At 62.4% G+C, this 14,360-nt stretch overlaps 1 protein-coding gene across 1 annotated transcript; it reads left to right on the top strand.

Moving 5' to 3' along the window:
• Positions 1-479: 479 nt before the first annotated feature.
• Positions 480-9,073, top strand: LOC132208709 (E3 ubiquitin-protein ligase RNF31-like; the record flags this gene model as incomplete). Its single annotated transcript, XM_059644101.1, has 4 exons — positions 480-873; positions 3,196-3,459; positions 4,172-4,354; positions 8,864-9,073. Coding segments are annotated over exons 1-4 (696 nt in total), but the record flags the coding sequence as incomplete, so codon positions are not given.
• Between the last annotated feature and the right edge of the window lie 5,287 nt (positions 9,074-14,360).

Here is a 14,360-nt window from a genome sequence, read left to right as displayed (position 1 = left end):
TTCCCTCCCTCCCTCCCTCCCTCCCCGTTCCCTCCCTCCCTCCCCGTTCCCTCCCTCCCTCCCTCCCTCCTCCCCGTTCCCTCCCTCCCTCCCTCCCTCCCCGTTCCCTCCCTCCCTCCCTCCCTCCCCGTTCCCTCCCTCCCTCCCTCCCCGTTCCCTCCCTCCCTCCCTCCCCGTTCCCTCCCTCCCCGTTCCCTCCCTCCCCCGTTCCCTCCCTCCCCGTTCCCTCCCTCCCCGTTCCCTCCCTCCCCGTTCCCTCCCTCCCCGTTCCCTCCCTCCCCGTTCCCTCCCTCCCCGTTCCCTCCCTCCCCCGTTCCTTCCCTCCCCGTTCCTTCCCTCCCCGTTCCTTCCCTCCCCGTTCCTTCTCTCTCTCCGTTCTCTCTCTCTCCCTGTTCCCCCCCCCGTTCTCTCTCTCTCTCCCTGTTCCCCCCCCCGTTCTCTCTCTCTCACCCTGTTCCCCCCCTCCCCGTTCTCTCTCTCTCTCTCTCTCCCCGTTCCTCCCTCCCTGTTCTCTCTCTCTCTCTCTCTCTCCCCCTGTCCCACCCCTCCCTATTCTCTCTTTCACCCCCTGTTTCCCCTCTCCCCGTCCTCTCTCCACCTCACTGTTCCCCCCACACCCACAGGGCTGGGAGTGTCAGTTCTGCACCTACCTCAACCTGAACTCGAGCCAGATCTGTGAGGTGTGTGAGCAGGCTAACGCCCGCACTGGGCAGGGCCAGGCGGTGCCGGCTGGGACTAGCCCCCGCCCCAAGCAGCAGAGGCTGGAGGAACGTCTGGGGACCACGCCGCCAGGAGGTGGGTCAGTGGGGGGCGGACCAGGCCAGGCAGGAGGAGATGCGAGCGGCGGGACTGCGCCTGGTGGAGATGATCCGGGTGAGTGGGCAGCACTCATGGAGTGCTGGCACCGTGCCTGATTATACACGTGTCCGTCCCCTCCTTATACACTTCCCTCTCACTCCCCGTGTCCCCGTTACTGATTAAACACGTGTCCGTCCCCTCCTTACACACTTCCCTCTCACTCCCCGTGTCCCCGTTACTGATTAAACACGTGTCCGTCCCCTCCTTATACACTTCCCTCTCGCTCCCTGTGACCCCGTTACTGATTAAACACATGTCCGTACCCTCCTTATACACTTCCCTCTCGCTCCCCGTGACCCCGTTACTGATTAAACACGTGTCCGTCCCCTCCTTATACACTTCCCTCTCACTCCCCGTGACCCCGTTACTGATTAAACACGTGTCCGTCCCCTCCTTATACACTTCCCTCTCGCTCCCCGTGTCCCCGTTACTGATTAAACACGTGTCCGTCCCCTCCTTATACACTTCCCTCTCACTCCCCGTGACCCCGTTACTGATTAAACACGTGTCCGTCCCCTCCTTATACACTTCCCTCTCACTCCCCGTGACCCCGTTACTGATTAAACACGTGTCCGTCCCCTCCTTATACACTTCCCTCTCACTCCCTATGACTCCGCGACCCTGTTAACGTTCAAACACGTGTCTGTCCCCTCCTGAACTTACTCTGATGTCCCACCGCACTCTGACTGGCGGGGGTGGTGCCGGAGTATGATCCATAGATTCACTGCCCCCTTTGAGCGAGGTTATTCCTCCCTGTCTCTGTTTTTAACCTGACCCCAAACCCTCTCCTTATCCTAAAACCGCAGCCTTGCGTTCCAGATTGTCTGAAATGAAGGAACAGCCTCTCCATTCCTCCCTTTTGCGTCTTCGGTAGAGTATCAAATCGTATAGCACAGGATCAGGCCCTTCAGCCCACCATGCCTGTGCTGACCCTGATCCCATCTGCCTGTAACTGGTCCATATCTCTCTATGCCGGGCTCTTCATGTATCCTGTTGTCTTACACTACCTCTCCTGGTGGTGCATTCCTGGTGTCTAATATCCTCTGTGTTAAATAGAAACCTGCATTGTACATCTCCCTCAAACGTGCCCCCCTCACCTTAAACCTGCCCTGCACCCCCTGATTTAACGTCCCCTCCCCAGGGCAAACAGACCCCACCCTGTCCACCTCTCTCATCATCCTGTAAACCCCTGTTCGGTCCCCCCCAGCCCTCCGAGCAGTGAAGACGATCCCGAGTTTGTCCAACCTCTCCTCCCCTCTATCGCACTCCTATCGAGGCTGTATCCTGGTGACCCTCCTCTGCACCTTTTCCAAAGCCTGCAGCTCCTTCCCTGTAGTGTGGGGACCAGAACCGTGCACAGTCCTCCAAATGTGGCTGCACTAAAGCCTTATACAGTTGTCACGCCCCATGCCAAGCTGTGTGCCCAGTACCCTGACCGATCATGCCTTCCTCACCACCTTCCCCACTTGTGTTCGCACTTTCAGGGAACTAAGGGCTTGCACCCCAAGAGCCCTCTGTATATCATGGGTCTTGCCATGTCCTGGAAACTTCCTCCTTGGATTTGACCTCCCAAAATGCATCACCTCACACTTGTTTGGATTATACTCCATCTGCCGTTTCTCCACCCAGCTTTCCAAGTTCGATACGCTCGCCCTTACGGGTCAGTGCATTGAGTACAGGGAGTCGGGAGGGTCATGTTGCGGCCATACAAGGACGTTGGTTAGGGCTACTTTGGGAACACTGCGTTCAATCCCGGTCTCCCTGCTGTAGGAAGGATGATGTGAAAGGGTTCGGATAAGATTGACTGGGATGTCGGAGGGTTTGAGCTACAGGGAGAGGCTGGGGCTATTTTCCCCGGAGCGTCAGGGGCTGAGGGGGGGACCTTATAGAGGTTTATAACATCGGGAGGGGCATGGTTAGGGGGAATAGTCAAGGTATTTCCCCCCACCAGGGTAGGGGAGTCCAAAACCAGAGGGAGGTAGGTTTAAGGTGGGAGGGGTAAGATTTAAAAGGGGCCTGAGGGGTAACTTTTTCACACAGAGGGTGGGGAAGGAGCTGCCAGAGGAAGTGGGTGGGGGCTGGTACAGTTACAGCATTTAAAAGGCATCGGGATGGGGACATGGATAGGAAGGGGTTAGAGGAATAAGGGCTGAAAGGGACTGCATTACTTTAGGATATTGGGTCGGCATGGACTGGCTGAGCCGAAGGGTCTGTTTCTGTGCGATATGACTCTGCCCAATAGTATAGAGGATTTCTACTAGTGCCCTCACTTGAGTTAGCGCACTGTGGCCCATGCCTGGTGGCAGGAGTAGAAACGAAGCTGCGATGTGTTTGCAGATGGGTGAGGAACAGCTGGTGAGTCCCGAAGAGGTGTGCTGTGCTCTCCGTAGCTCAGGGGTGGAAGATCCGCTGGCCTGGCTGCAGACAGAGCTTCCCCAGATGCTGGACAGCATCGCCGACCTGGCATCGCAGAAGGGCCAGGCCATGCCCGAGAATGAGGTGGGCCCCATCACCAGGGATGAGGCCCGACAGGCCTGGCTGCTCAGCGGGGGAGACTTCGAGGAGGCAGTGGGCGAGTGTGTGAGAACCCGGGCCAGGAAGGTACGGCTGGGGAGGGTGGGGTGGGGGCTTGTGGGGGAGGGGGGAGAGCTGGGGAAGAGTGCAGGGGATGGGGAGGGGGGAGGGCTGGGGAAGAGTGTTGGGGAGACGGGGAGAGGAGAGGGCTGGGGAAGAGTGTGGGGGAGACGGGGAGGGGAGAGGGCTGGGGGAGAGGGGAGAGTGCGGAGGAAAGCGGAAAGATCTGGGGAAGAGTGCAGGGGAGAGGGAGAGAGAGCTGGGAAGAGTGTGAGGAGGAGAGGGAGAGAGCTGGGGATGAGTACATGGGGAGAGAGTTGGGGAAGAGTGTGAGGGGGAGAGAGCTGGGGAAGAGTGCAGGGGGAGAGAGCTGGGGATGAGTACATGGGGAGAAAGCTGGGGAAGAGTGCAGGGGGAGAGAGCTGGGGATGAGTACATGGGGAGAGAGCTGGGGAAGAGTGCGGGGGGAGAAGGGGGAGAGGAGAGAGAATGCAGGTGGAGGCAGTAGAGTGCATGGGGGTGAAAGTGTGGGGGAGAAGAGAGGGAGCAGAACAGTGCGGGGGGAGAGTGTTGGGGAGTGAAGTGTACATGGGGAGGCGGGGGTGGGGGAGAGGGGAGGGTTGAATGAGGGTTGAGTGAGTGCAGAGGGAGTGTTAGACATCACCCTGTGGCCTTGCGATGACGTGACTGTGTTCCCCTCGGGTTGTCGGTGGCGGGGGGGACACTTTGTGTCTTTCAGTTTCGGGAGATCCGGGCTATGGGCTTCTCTGAGCAGCAGGAGGTGCTCCAAGCTCTCTACATGAACAGGGGTGATGTGGACAAGGCTGTCATTGACCTGCAACGCCAGCTCCTCCAAACCTTTCACAGCCACATCTGGCAGGACACCGAGGTGCCCATTCAGCTGGACCAGCTGGACCGACAGGTTAGTGGGCATGGGCCGGACCCGCTCCTCTTCCTCCTGGAGGGCCGAGCTGCTGTGAACTCCTCCCACACCTCCCCAATACTGCTATGGTTGGCCAGCACCTTCAGAGCCCGACCCAACATCATTGGCTGACTCACCGAGCCCCGTAGTCGGCCGACGCCCCTCGACTCCCCAAGCCCCGTGGTCAGCCAACGCCCCTCGAATCTCCGAGCGCCGTAGTCAGCCAACCTGCTCAGCTGTCGGCCCCGCCACCGCCTCCATATTTGACCAATGCCAGGAATTCACTTGTTGCCAAGAGTGACAAGACCCTGAACTCGCAACCCCAAAACACCGGGAATTTCCTGTGTCCCATATATCTTGCCCCTAAACCCCTGACCTTGATAGTTGGCCTGCTGAGCCATTTCTGCCAACTCCGTGTTTGGCCTGGACCTTGGAAATGTAGGAAGTGGGAGCAGCTGGGGAGCAGCTGCTGAGCTTCCTCAGTGCGATGATGGCTGGTGTTATATCTCGGCCTCGTGGGGCAGGGGACAGCTTTTCCAGAGTCATCACACAATGTACCGCAAAAGCCCCTCACTTGCAAGGCAAGAGGGTGTGGACCAGTTTCTACAGCCTTCGAGGTCCGCTCATGTCAGGGGGATCGAGACTCCTTTCCCCACACACCAGGCCATGGTTAATCTGCCCCACCCCTCCAGGCCGTCCATGATCAAAGCGTTTGCCTGTCCGTCTTGTACTCTGTCCTTGGACTCCATCACCCCCTAACATTTACCCCCTCACCCCCCCTCCCACCCCCTAACATTTACCCTCACCCCCCCCCCACCCCCTAACATTACCCCTCACCCCCCAACATTTACCCCTCACCCCCCTAACCATTACCCCTTACCCCCCTCCCACCCCCGAACATTACCCCTCACCCCCCCACCCCCTAACATTACCCCTACCCCCCCTCCCACCCCCTAACATTTACCCCACACCCCCCTCCCACCCCCTAACATTACCCCTCACCCCCCACATTTACCTCACCCCTAACATTACCCTTACCCCCCACCCACCCCCAACATTACCCCCACCCCCCCCCACCCCCCTAACATTACCCCACCCCCCTCCCACCCCCCCTAACATTTACCCCTCAACCCCCCCTCCCACCCCCTAACAATTACCCCTCACCCCCCTCACCCCCTAACAATTACCCCTTACCCCCTCCCACCCCTAACATTACCCCCACACCCCCCCCCACCCCCAACTTTACCCTTACCCACCCTCCCACCCCCTAACATTTACCCCTCACCCCCCCTCCCAACCCCATAACATTACCCCTTACCCCCCCCCCACCCCCTAACATTACCCCTTAACCCCCCCTCCACCCCCTAACATTACCCTCACCCCCCTCCCACCCCTAACAACCCCCCACCCACCCAAACATTAACCCCAACCCCCCCACCCCCTAAATTACCCCTACCCCCCCTCACCCCCTAACATTTACCCCTTACACCCCACCCCCTAACATTTACCCCTTACACCCACACCCCCTAACATTTACCCCTTACACCCCCCTCACCCCCCTAACATTTACCCCTTACCCCCCCTCACCCCCTAACATTTACCCTTACCCCCCTCCCACCCCCTAACAATACCCCCTTACCCCCCCTCACCCCCTAACATTTACCCCTTAACCCCCCCTCACCCCCTAACATTTACCCCTTACCCCCCCTCACCCCCTAACATTTTACCCCTTACCCCCCTCACCCTCTAACATTTACCCCTTACCCCCCCTCCCACCCCCTAACATTTACCCTTACCCCCCTCACACCCCTAACATTTACCCCTTACCCCCCCTTCCCCACCCCCTAACATTTACCCCTTACCCCCCTCACCCCCTAACATTTACCCCTTACCCCCCACCCCCTAACATTTACCCCTTACCCCCCTCCCACCCCCTAACATTTACCCTTACCCCCCTCCCACCCCCTAACATTTACCCCTTACCCCCCTCACCCCCTAGCATTTACCCCTTACCCCCACCCCCTAACATTTACCCCTTACCCCCCCTCACCCCCTAACATTTACCCTTACCCACCTCACCCCCTAACATTTACCCCCTTACCCCCCACACCCCCTAACATTTACCCCCTCACCCCCCCTCACCCCCTAACATTTACCCCTCACCCCCCTCACCCCCTAACATTTACCCCTCACCCCCCCTCACCCCCTAACATTACCCCTCACCCCCCCTCACCCCCTAACATTTACCCCTTACCCCCCCTCACACCCCTAACATTTACCCCTCACCCCCCTCCCACCCCCTAACATTTACCCCTTACCCCCCCTCCCCCTAACAATTACTCGTAACCGTCTGCTCATTGCGCGGCTTTCTCTTCTGTCTGCCCATCTCTGTCTCTCTCTCTCTCTTCTGTCCCATCGGCCCATCTCTCTCTGTCTCTCCCCCTCACTGACTGCTCATCTCTCTCCCTGTTTCTCCTCGTTGTCTGCCCATATCTGTGTCCCTCTCTGTCTGCCTGTCTCTCTCCCTATCTCTCTCCATCTCTCTCTGTCTGCCTGTCTCTCTCCCTATCTCTCTCTCCATCTCTCTCTGTCTGCCTGTCTCTCTCCCTATCTCTCTCTCCATCTCTCTCTGTCTGCCTGTCTCTCTCCCTATCTCTCTCTCCATCTCTCTCTGTCTGCCTGTCTCTCTCTCTATCTCTCTCCATCTCTCTCTGTCTGCCTGTCTCTCTCCCTATCTCTCCATCTCTCTCTGTCTGCCTGTCTCTCTCCCTATCTCTCTCTCTCTCCATCTCTCTCTGTCTGCCTGTCTCTCTCCCTATCTCTCTCTCCATCTCTGTCTGCCTGTCTCTCTCCCTATCTCTCTCTCCATCTCTCCCTCTCTGTCTGCCTGTCTCTCTCCCTATCTCTCTCTCTCTCCATCTCTCTCTGTCTGCCTGTCTCTCTCCCTATCTCTCTCTCTCTCCATCTCTCTCTGTCTGCCTGTCTCTCTCCCTATCTCTCTCTCTCTCCATCTCTCTCTGTCTGCCTGTCTCTCTCCCTATCTCTCCATCTCTCTCTGTCTGCCTGTCTCTCTCCCTCTCCATCTCTCTCTGTCTGCCTGTCTCTCTCCCTATCTCTCTCTCCATCTCTCCCTCTCTGTCTGCCTGTCTCTCTCCCTATCTCTCTCTCTCTCCATCTCTCCCTCTCTGTCTGCCTGTCTCTCTCCCTATCTCTCTCTCCATCTCTCCCTCTCTGTCTGCCTGTCTCTCTCCCTATCTCTCTCTCCCTCTCTGTCTGCCTGTCTCTCTCCCTATCTCTCTCTCCATCTCTCCCTCTCTGTCTGCCTGTCTCTCTCCCTATCTCTCTCTCTCTCCATCTCTCCCTCTCTGTCTGCCTGTCTCTCTCCCTATCTCTCTCTCTCCATCTCTCTCTGTCTGCCTGTCTCTCTCCCTATCTCTCTCTCCATCTCTGTCTGCCTGTCTCTCTCCCTATCTCTCTCTCCATCTCTCCCTCTCTGTCTGCCTGTCTCTCTCCCTATCTCTCTCTCTCTCCATCTCTCTCTGTCTGCCTGTCTCTCTCCCTATCTCTCTCTCTCTCCATCTCTCTCTGTCTGCCTGTCTCTCTCCCTATCTCTCTCTCTCTCCATCTCTCTCTGTCTGCTGTCTCTCTCCCTATCTCTCCATCTCTCTCTGTCTGCCTGTCTCTCTCCCTATCTCTCTCTCTCTCCATCTCTCTCTGTCTGCCTGTCTCTCTCCCTATCTCTCTCTCCATCTCTCCCTCTCTGTCTGCCTGTCTCTCTCCCTATCTCTCTCTCCATCTCTCCCTCTCTGTCTGCCTGTCTCTCTCCCTATCTCTCTCTCCATCTCTCCCTCTCTGTCTGCCTGTCTCTCTCCCTATCTCTCTCTCCCTCTCTGTCTGCCTGTCTCTCTCCCTATCTCTCTCTCCATCTCTCCCTCTTTGTCTGCCTGTCTCTCTCCCTATCTCTCTCTCTCTCCATCTCTCCCTCTCTGTCTGCCTGTCTCTCTCCCTATCTCTCTCTCTCTCCATCTCTCTCTGTCTGCCTGTCTCTCTCCCTATCTCTCTCCATCTCTCTCTGTCTGCCTGTCTCTCTCCCTATCTCTCTCTCTCCCTATCTCTCTCTCTCTCCATCTCTCTCTCTCCATCTCTCCCTCCCTCCCTCTGTCTGCCTGTCTCTCTCCCCTATCTCTCTCTCTCTCTCCCTGTCTGCCTGTCTCTCTCTCTCTCTCTCCATCTCTCTCTCTCTCTGTCTGCCTGTCTCTCTCCCTATCTCTCTCCATCTCTCTCTGTCTGCCTGTCTCTCTCTCTCTCTCCCTGTCTGCCTGTCTCTCTCTCTCTCTCTCCATCTCTCTCTCTCTCTGTCTGCCTGTCTCTCTCTCTCTCTCTTCCCCCACCCCTGTCCCTGAGCTAACCCTCTCTCACTTGCCCACCCCCCACCGTCCCTGAGCTAACAGTTTCTCTCTCTCTCTCCCCTCACCCCCCCCCCCCCCCCCTCCCGGGTTTTGCCTGCAGAGGACACTGCGTCAGATCCTGGCCACCTACAACCTGCCGAGTTGGGGCCGAGCGGAGATCGTTCTGAGCCTGATGCAGGAGGGCCGCGACCACTACCAGATCCACGATGTGGTGGAGGCCGTCAAGGAGACCCAGGACAAGGAGTTCATCAAGAAGAGCATGCTGTCCCTGACCTGCCTGGTCTGCCTGTCGCTGTTCCCTCGCAGCAAGGTGAGGAGCCCGTGTCCGCATGGGGTTTCCGGTCCCTCCCACAGTCCGATGCCGTGCGGGTTAGGCGCGTATTGGCAGTGGGAAATTCATGGGGAGGTGGTGGGCCGTTCTTCCGAGGGTCATTGCAGACCGAATGGGCCGAACAGCCTGCTTCCACACTGTACAGAGTGTGTAATGTGGGATGGGCAATATAAGCTGGGCCCAGCAAGCGATGCACATGCCTTGTGAGTGAACAGAGGAGATTTAACAAATATTCTGGAAGGACATTATGAGGCTGGTGGGGGTTCAGAAGAAATTTACCAGGATGTTGCTCCGAACGGAGGGATTGAGTTGTAGGGAGAGGCTGGGCCTTTTTGTCCCTGCAGCATCGGGGGCTGAGGGGGTGACCCTTACACAAGTTTATAAAATCATGAGAGGCATGGAGAGGGTGAATGGCAGTTTTTTATTTTTCCTACAGTGGTGGGGTTTCAATAGGAGGGGACATATTTTTAAGGTGAAAGGGGAGAGATTTAAAAAAGACACGAGGAGTAAATTATTTACACAGAGAGTGGTCCGTGTGTGGGATGAGCTTCCTGAGGAAGTGGTGGGTGTGGGGACAGCTACAGCGTTTTAAAGAGATTTGGATAAGTTCATGGATAGGGAAAGGTTTGGAGGGATAGGGGCCAGGAGCAGGCAGAAAGGACCAGTTTAGATCGGGATTAGGGTCAGCACGGACTGATTGGGCTGAAGGGTCGGTTTCCATGCTATGTATGACTCTGTGCAGAATTCTGAGCCAGTTTAATGGTGGCTACGTTACTCATGTTAATCGCAGTCCCTTTCAGAAAGGGAATATGTTCTCTATTGTCAGTGTGGCCTCTCCCTTCCACTCCATGTCTCACTGCTATCCCTCGCTCTCCTTGTCTCACCACGCTCCCTCCCTGTCTGACCCCTCCCTCCCTCCGTCCCTCCCTGGCCGACCCCTCCCTCCCTCCGTCCCTCCCTGGCCGACCCCTCCCTCCCTCCCTCCCTGGCCGACCCCTCCCTCCCTCCCTCCCTCCCTGGCCGACCCCTCCCTCCCTCCCTGGCCGACCCCTCCCTCCCTCCCTGGCCGACCCCTCCCTGGCCGACCCCTCCCTCGCCGACCCCTCCCTCGCCGACCCCTCCCTCGCCGACCCCTCCCTCCCTCCGTGGCTGACCGCTCCCTCCCTGGCTGTCCCCTCCCTGCCCTCGCCGACCCCTCCCTCCCTCTGTGGCTGACCCCTCCCTCCCTCTGTGGCTGACCCCTCCCTCCCTCTGTGGCTGACCCCTCACTCCCTCTGTGGCTGACCCCTCACTCCCTCCGTGGCTGACCCCTCCCTCCCTGGCCGACCCCTCCCTCCCTCCCTCCCTCCCTCCCTGGCCGACCCCTCCCTCCCTCCCTCCCTGGCCGTCCCCTCCCTCCCTCCCTCCCTCCCTGTCCCCTCCCTCCCTCCCTCCCTGTCCCCTCCCTCCCTGTCCCCTCCCTCCCTCCCTCCCTCCCTGGCTGTCCCCTCCCTCCCTCCCTGGCTGTCCCCTCCCTCCCTCCCTGGCCGTCCCCCTCCCTCCCTCCCTCCCTCCCTGGCCGTCCCCTCCCTCCCTGGCCAACCCCTCCCTCCCTTGCCGACCCCTCCCTCCCTCCCTCCCTCGCCGACCCCTCCCTCCCTCCCTGGCCGACACCTCCCTGGCTGACTGCTCCCTCCCTGGCCGACCATTCCCTCCCTCCCTGGCCGACCCCTCCCTCCCTCCCTCCCTCCCTCCCTGGCCGACCCCTCCCTCCCTCCCTCCCTGGCCGACCCCTCCCTCCCTCTCTCCCTGGCCGACCCCTCCCTCCCTCACTCCCTGGCCGACCCCTCCCTCCCTCACTCCCTGGCCGACCCATCCCTCCCTCACTCCCTGGCCGACCCCTCCCTCCCTCACTCCCTGGCCGTCCCCTCCCTCCCTCCCTCCCTCCCTGGCCGTCCCCTCCCTCCCTCCCTCCCTGGCCGTCCCCTCCCTCCCTCCCTCCCTGGCCGTCCCCTCCCTCCCTGGCCGTCCCCTCCCTCCCTCCCTCCCTGGCCGTCCCCTCCCTCCCTCCCTTGCCGACCCCTCCCTCCCTCCCTTGCCGAACCCTCCCTCCCTCCCTTGCCGACCCCTCCCTCCCTCCCTCCCTCCCTCCCTGGCCGACACCTCCCTGCCTGACTGCTCCCTCCCTGGCCGACCCATCCCTCCCTCACTCCCTGGCCGACCGCTCTCTCCCTCCCCCCCTGGCCGACCCCTCCCCCCCTCTCTTTCTGGCTGACCCCTCCTTCCCTCCCTCCCTCCCTGGCCGACTGCTCTGTCCCTCCCTCCCTGGCCGACCGCTCTGTCCCTCCCTCCCTGGCTGTCCCCTCCCCGCCCCCTCCCTCCCTCCCTCCCTCCCCCCTCCCTCCCCGCCCCCTCCCTCCCCCCTCCCTCCCCGCCCCCTCCCTCCCCCCTCCCTCCCCGCCCCCTCCCTCCCTCCTTCCCTGCCTGGCTGTCCCCTCCCTCCCTCCCTGCCTGGCTGTCTCCTCCCTCCCTCCCTGCCTGGCTGTCTGTCCCCTCCCTCCCTCCCTCCCTCCCTCCCTGGCTGTCTGTCCCCTCCCTCCCTCCCTCCCTCCCTGGCTGTCTGTCCCCTCCCTCCCTCCCTCCCTCCCTGTCCCCTCCCTCCCTGTCCCCTCCCTCCCTCCCTGCCTCCTCCCTCCCTCCTCCCTCCCTCCTCCCTCCCTCCCTGCCTCCCTGTCCCCTCCCTCCCTGCCTCCCTGTCCCCTCCCTCCCTCCCTCCCTGCCTCCCTGTCCCCTCCCTCCCTCCCTCCCTGTCCCCTCCCTCCCTCCCTGTCTGTCCCCTCCCTCCCTCCCTCCCTGTCTGTCCCCTCCCTCCCTCCCTGTCTGTCCCCTCCCTCCCTCCCTCCCTGTCTGTCCCCTCCCTCCCTCCCTGTCTGTCCCCTCCCACCCTCCCTCCCTCCCTCCCTGTCTGTCCCCTCCCTCCCTCCCTCCCTGTCTGTCCCCTCCCTCCCTGTCTGTCCCCTCCCTCCCTCCCTCCCTGTCTGTCCCCTCCCTCCCTCCCTGTCTGTCCCCTCCCTCCCTCCCTGTCTGTCCCCTCCCTCCCTCCCTGGCTGTCTGTCCCCTCCCTCCCTCCCTCCCTCCCTGGCTGTCCGCTCCCTCCCTCCCTCCCTGGCCGACCCCTCCCTCCCTCACTCCCTGGCCGACCCCTCCCTCCCTCACTCCCTGGCCGTCCCCTCCCTCCCTCCCTCCCTCCCTGGCCGTCCCCTCCCTCCCTCCCTCCCTGGCCGTCCCCTCCCTCCCTCCCTCCCTTGCCGACCCCTCCCTCCCTCCCTCCCTCCCTCCCTTGCCGACCCCTCCCTCCCTCCCTCCCTCCCTCCCTGGCTGACCGCTCTGTCCCTCCCTCCCTGGCCGACTGCTCTGTCCCTCCCTCCCTGGCCGACCGCTCTGTCCCTCCCTCCCTGGCCGACCCCTCCCTCCCTCCCTCCCTCCCTGGCCGACCCCTCCCTCGCTCCCTCCCTCCCTGGCCGACCCCTCCCTCCCCCCCTGGCCGACCCCTCCCTCCCCCCCTGGCCGACCCCTCCCTCCCCTGGCCGACCGCTGTCTCCCTCCCTCCCTGGCTGTCCCCTCCCCGCCCCCTCCCTCCCTCCCTCCCTCCCCCCTCCCTCCCTCCCTCCCTCCCTCCCCCCTCCCTCCCTGCCCCCTCCCTCCCTCCCCCCTCCCTCCCTGCCCCCTCCCTCCCTCCCTCCCTCCCTGCCTGGCTGTCCCCTCCCTCCCTCGCTGTCCCCTCCCTCCCTCCCTGCCTGGCTGTCTCCTCCCTCCCTCCCTGCCTGGCTGTCTGTCCCCTCCCTCCCTCCCTCCCTCCCTGGCTGTCTGTCCCCTCCCTCCCTGGCTGTCTGTCCCCTCCCTCCCTCCCTCCCTGGCTGTCTGTCCCCTCCCTCCCTGTCCCCTCCCTCCCTCCCTGCCTCCTCCCTCCCTCCCTGCCTCCTCCCTCCCTCCTCCCTCCCTCCTCCCTCCCTCCCTGCCTCCCTGTCCCCTCCCTCCCTCCCTCCCTCCCTGCCTCCCTGTCCCCTCCCTGCCTCCCTGTCCCCTCCCTCCCTCCCTCCCTGTCCCCTCCCTCCCTGTCATCTCCCTCCCTCCCTGCCTCCCTGTCCCCTCCCTGCCTCCCTGTCCCCTCCCTCCCTGCCTCCCTGTCCCCTCCCTCCCTCCCTCCCTGTCCCCTCCCTCCCTCCCTCCCTCCCTCCCTGTCCCCTCCCTCCCTCCCTCCCTGTCCCCTCCCTCCCTGTCTCCTCCCTCCCTCCCTCCCTGTCCCCTCCCTCCCTGTCTCCTCCCTCCCTCCCTCCCTGTCTGTCTCCTCCCTCCCTCCCTCCCTGTCTGTCCCCTCCCTCCCTCCCTCCCTCCCTCCCTGTCCCCTCCCTCCCTCCCTCCCTGTCCCCTCCCTCCCTCCCTCCCTGTCCCCTCCCTCCCTGTCCCCTCCCTCCCTCCCTCCCTCCCTCCCTGTCCCCTCCCTCCCTGCCTCCCTGTCCCCTCCCTCCCTCCCTCCCTGTCCCCTCCCTCCCTGTCCCCTCCCTCCCTCCCTCCCTCCCTCCCTGTCCCCTCCCTCCCTCCCTCCCTGTCCCCTCCCTCCCTCCCTCCCTGTCCCCTCCCTCCCTGTCTCCTCCCTCCCTCCCTCCCTGTCTGTCTCCTCCCTCCCTCCCTCCCTCCCTGTCCCCTCCCTCCCTCCCTGTCCCCTCCCTCCCTCCCTGTCCCCTCCCTCCCTCCCTGTCTGTCCCCTCGCTCCCTCCCTCCCTGTCTGTCCCCTCCCTCCCTCCCTGTCTGTCCCCTCCCTCCCTCCCTCCCTCCCTCCCTGTCTGTCCCCTCCCTCCCTGGCTGTCTGTCCCCTCCCTGGCTGTCTGTCCCCTCCCTCCCTCCCTCCCTCCCTGGCTGTCCCCTCCCTCCCTCCCTGGCCGTCCCCTCCCTCCCTCCCTCCCTCCCTGGCCGACCCCTCCCTCCCTCCCTGGCCGACCCCTCCCTCCCTCACTCCCTGGCTGGCCGACCCATCCCTCCCTCACTCCCTGGCCGACCCCTCCCTCCCTCACTCCCTGGCCGACCCCTCCCTCCCTCACTCCCTGGCCGACCCATCCCTCCCTCACTCCCTGGCCGTCCCCTCCCTCCCTCCCTCCCTCCCTGGCCGTCCCCTCCCTCCCTCCCTCCCTCCCTCCCTGGCCGTCCCCTCCCTCCCTCCCTCCCTCCCTCCCTCCCTCCCTGGCCGTCCCCTCCCTCCTTCCCTCCCTCCCTCCCTGGCCGTCCCCTC

Source organism: Stegostoma tigrinum, unplaced genomic scaffold (assembly GCF_030684315.1).
Source record: "Stegostoma tigrinum isolate sSteTig4 unplaced genomic scaffold, sSteTig4.hap1 scaffold_508, whole genome shotgun sequence".
NCBI classification, from domain to species: domain Eukaryota; kingdom Metazoa; phylum Chordata; class Chondrichthyes; order Orectolobiformes; family Stegostomatidae; genus Stegostoma; species Stegostoma tigrinum.
This window is presented reverse-complemented; position numbering and strand designations above follow the sequence as displayed.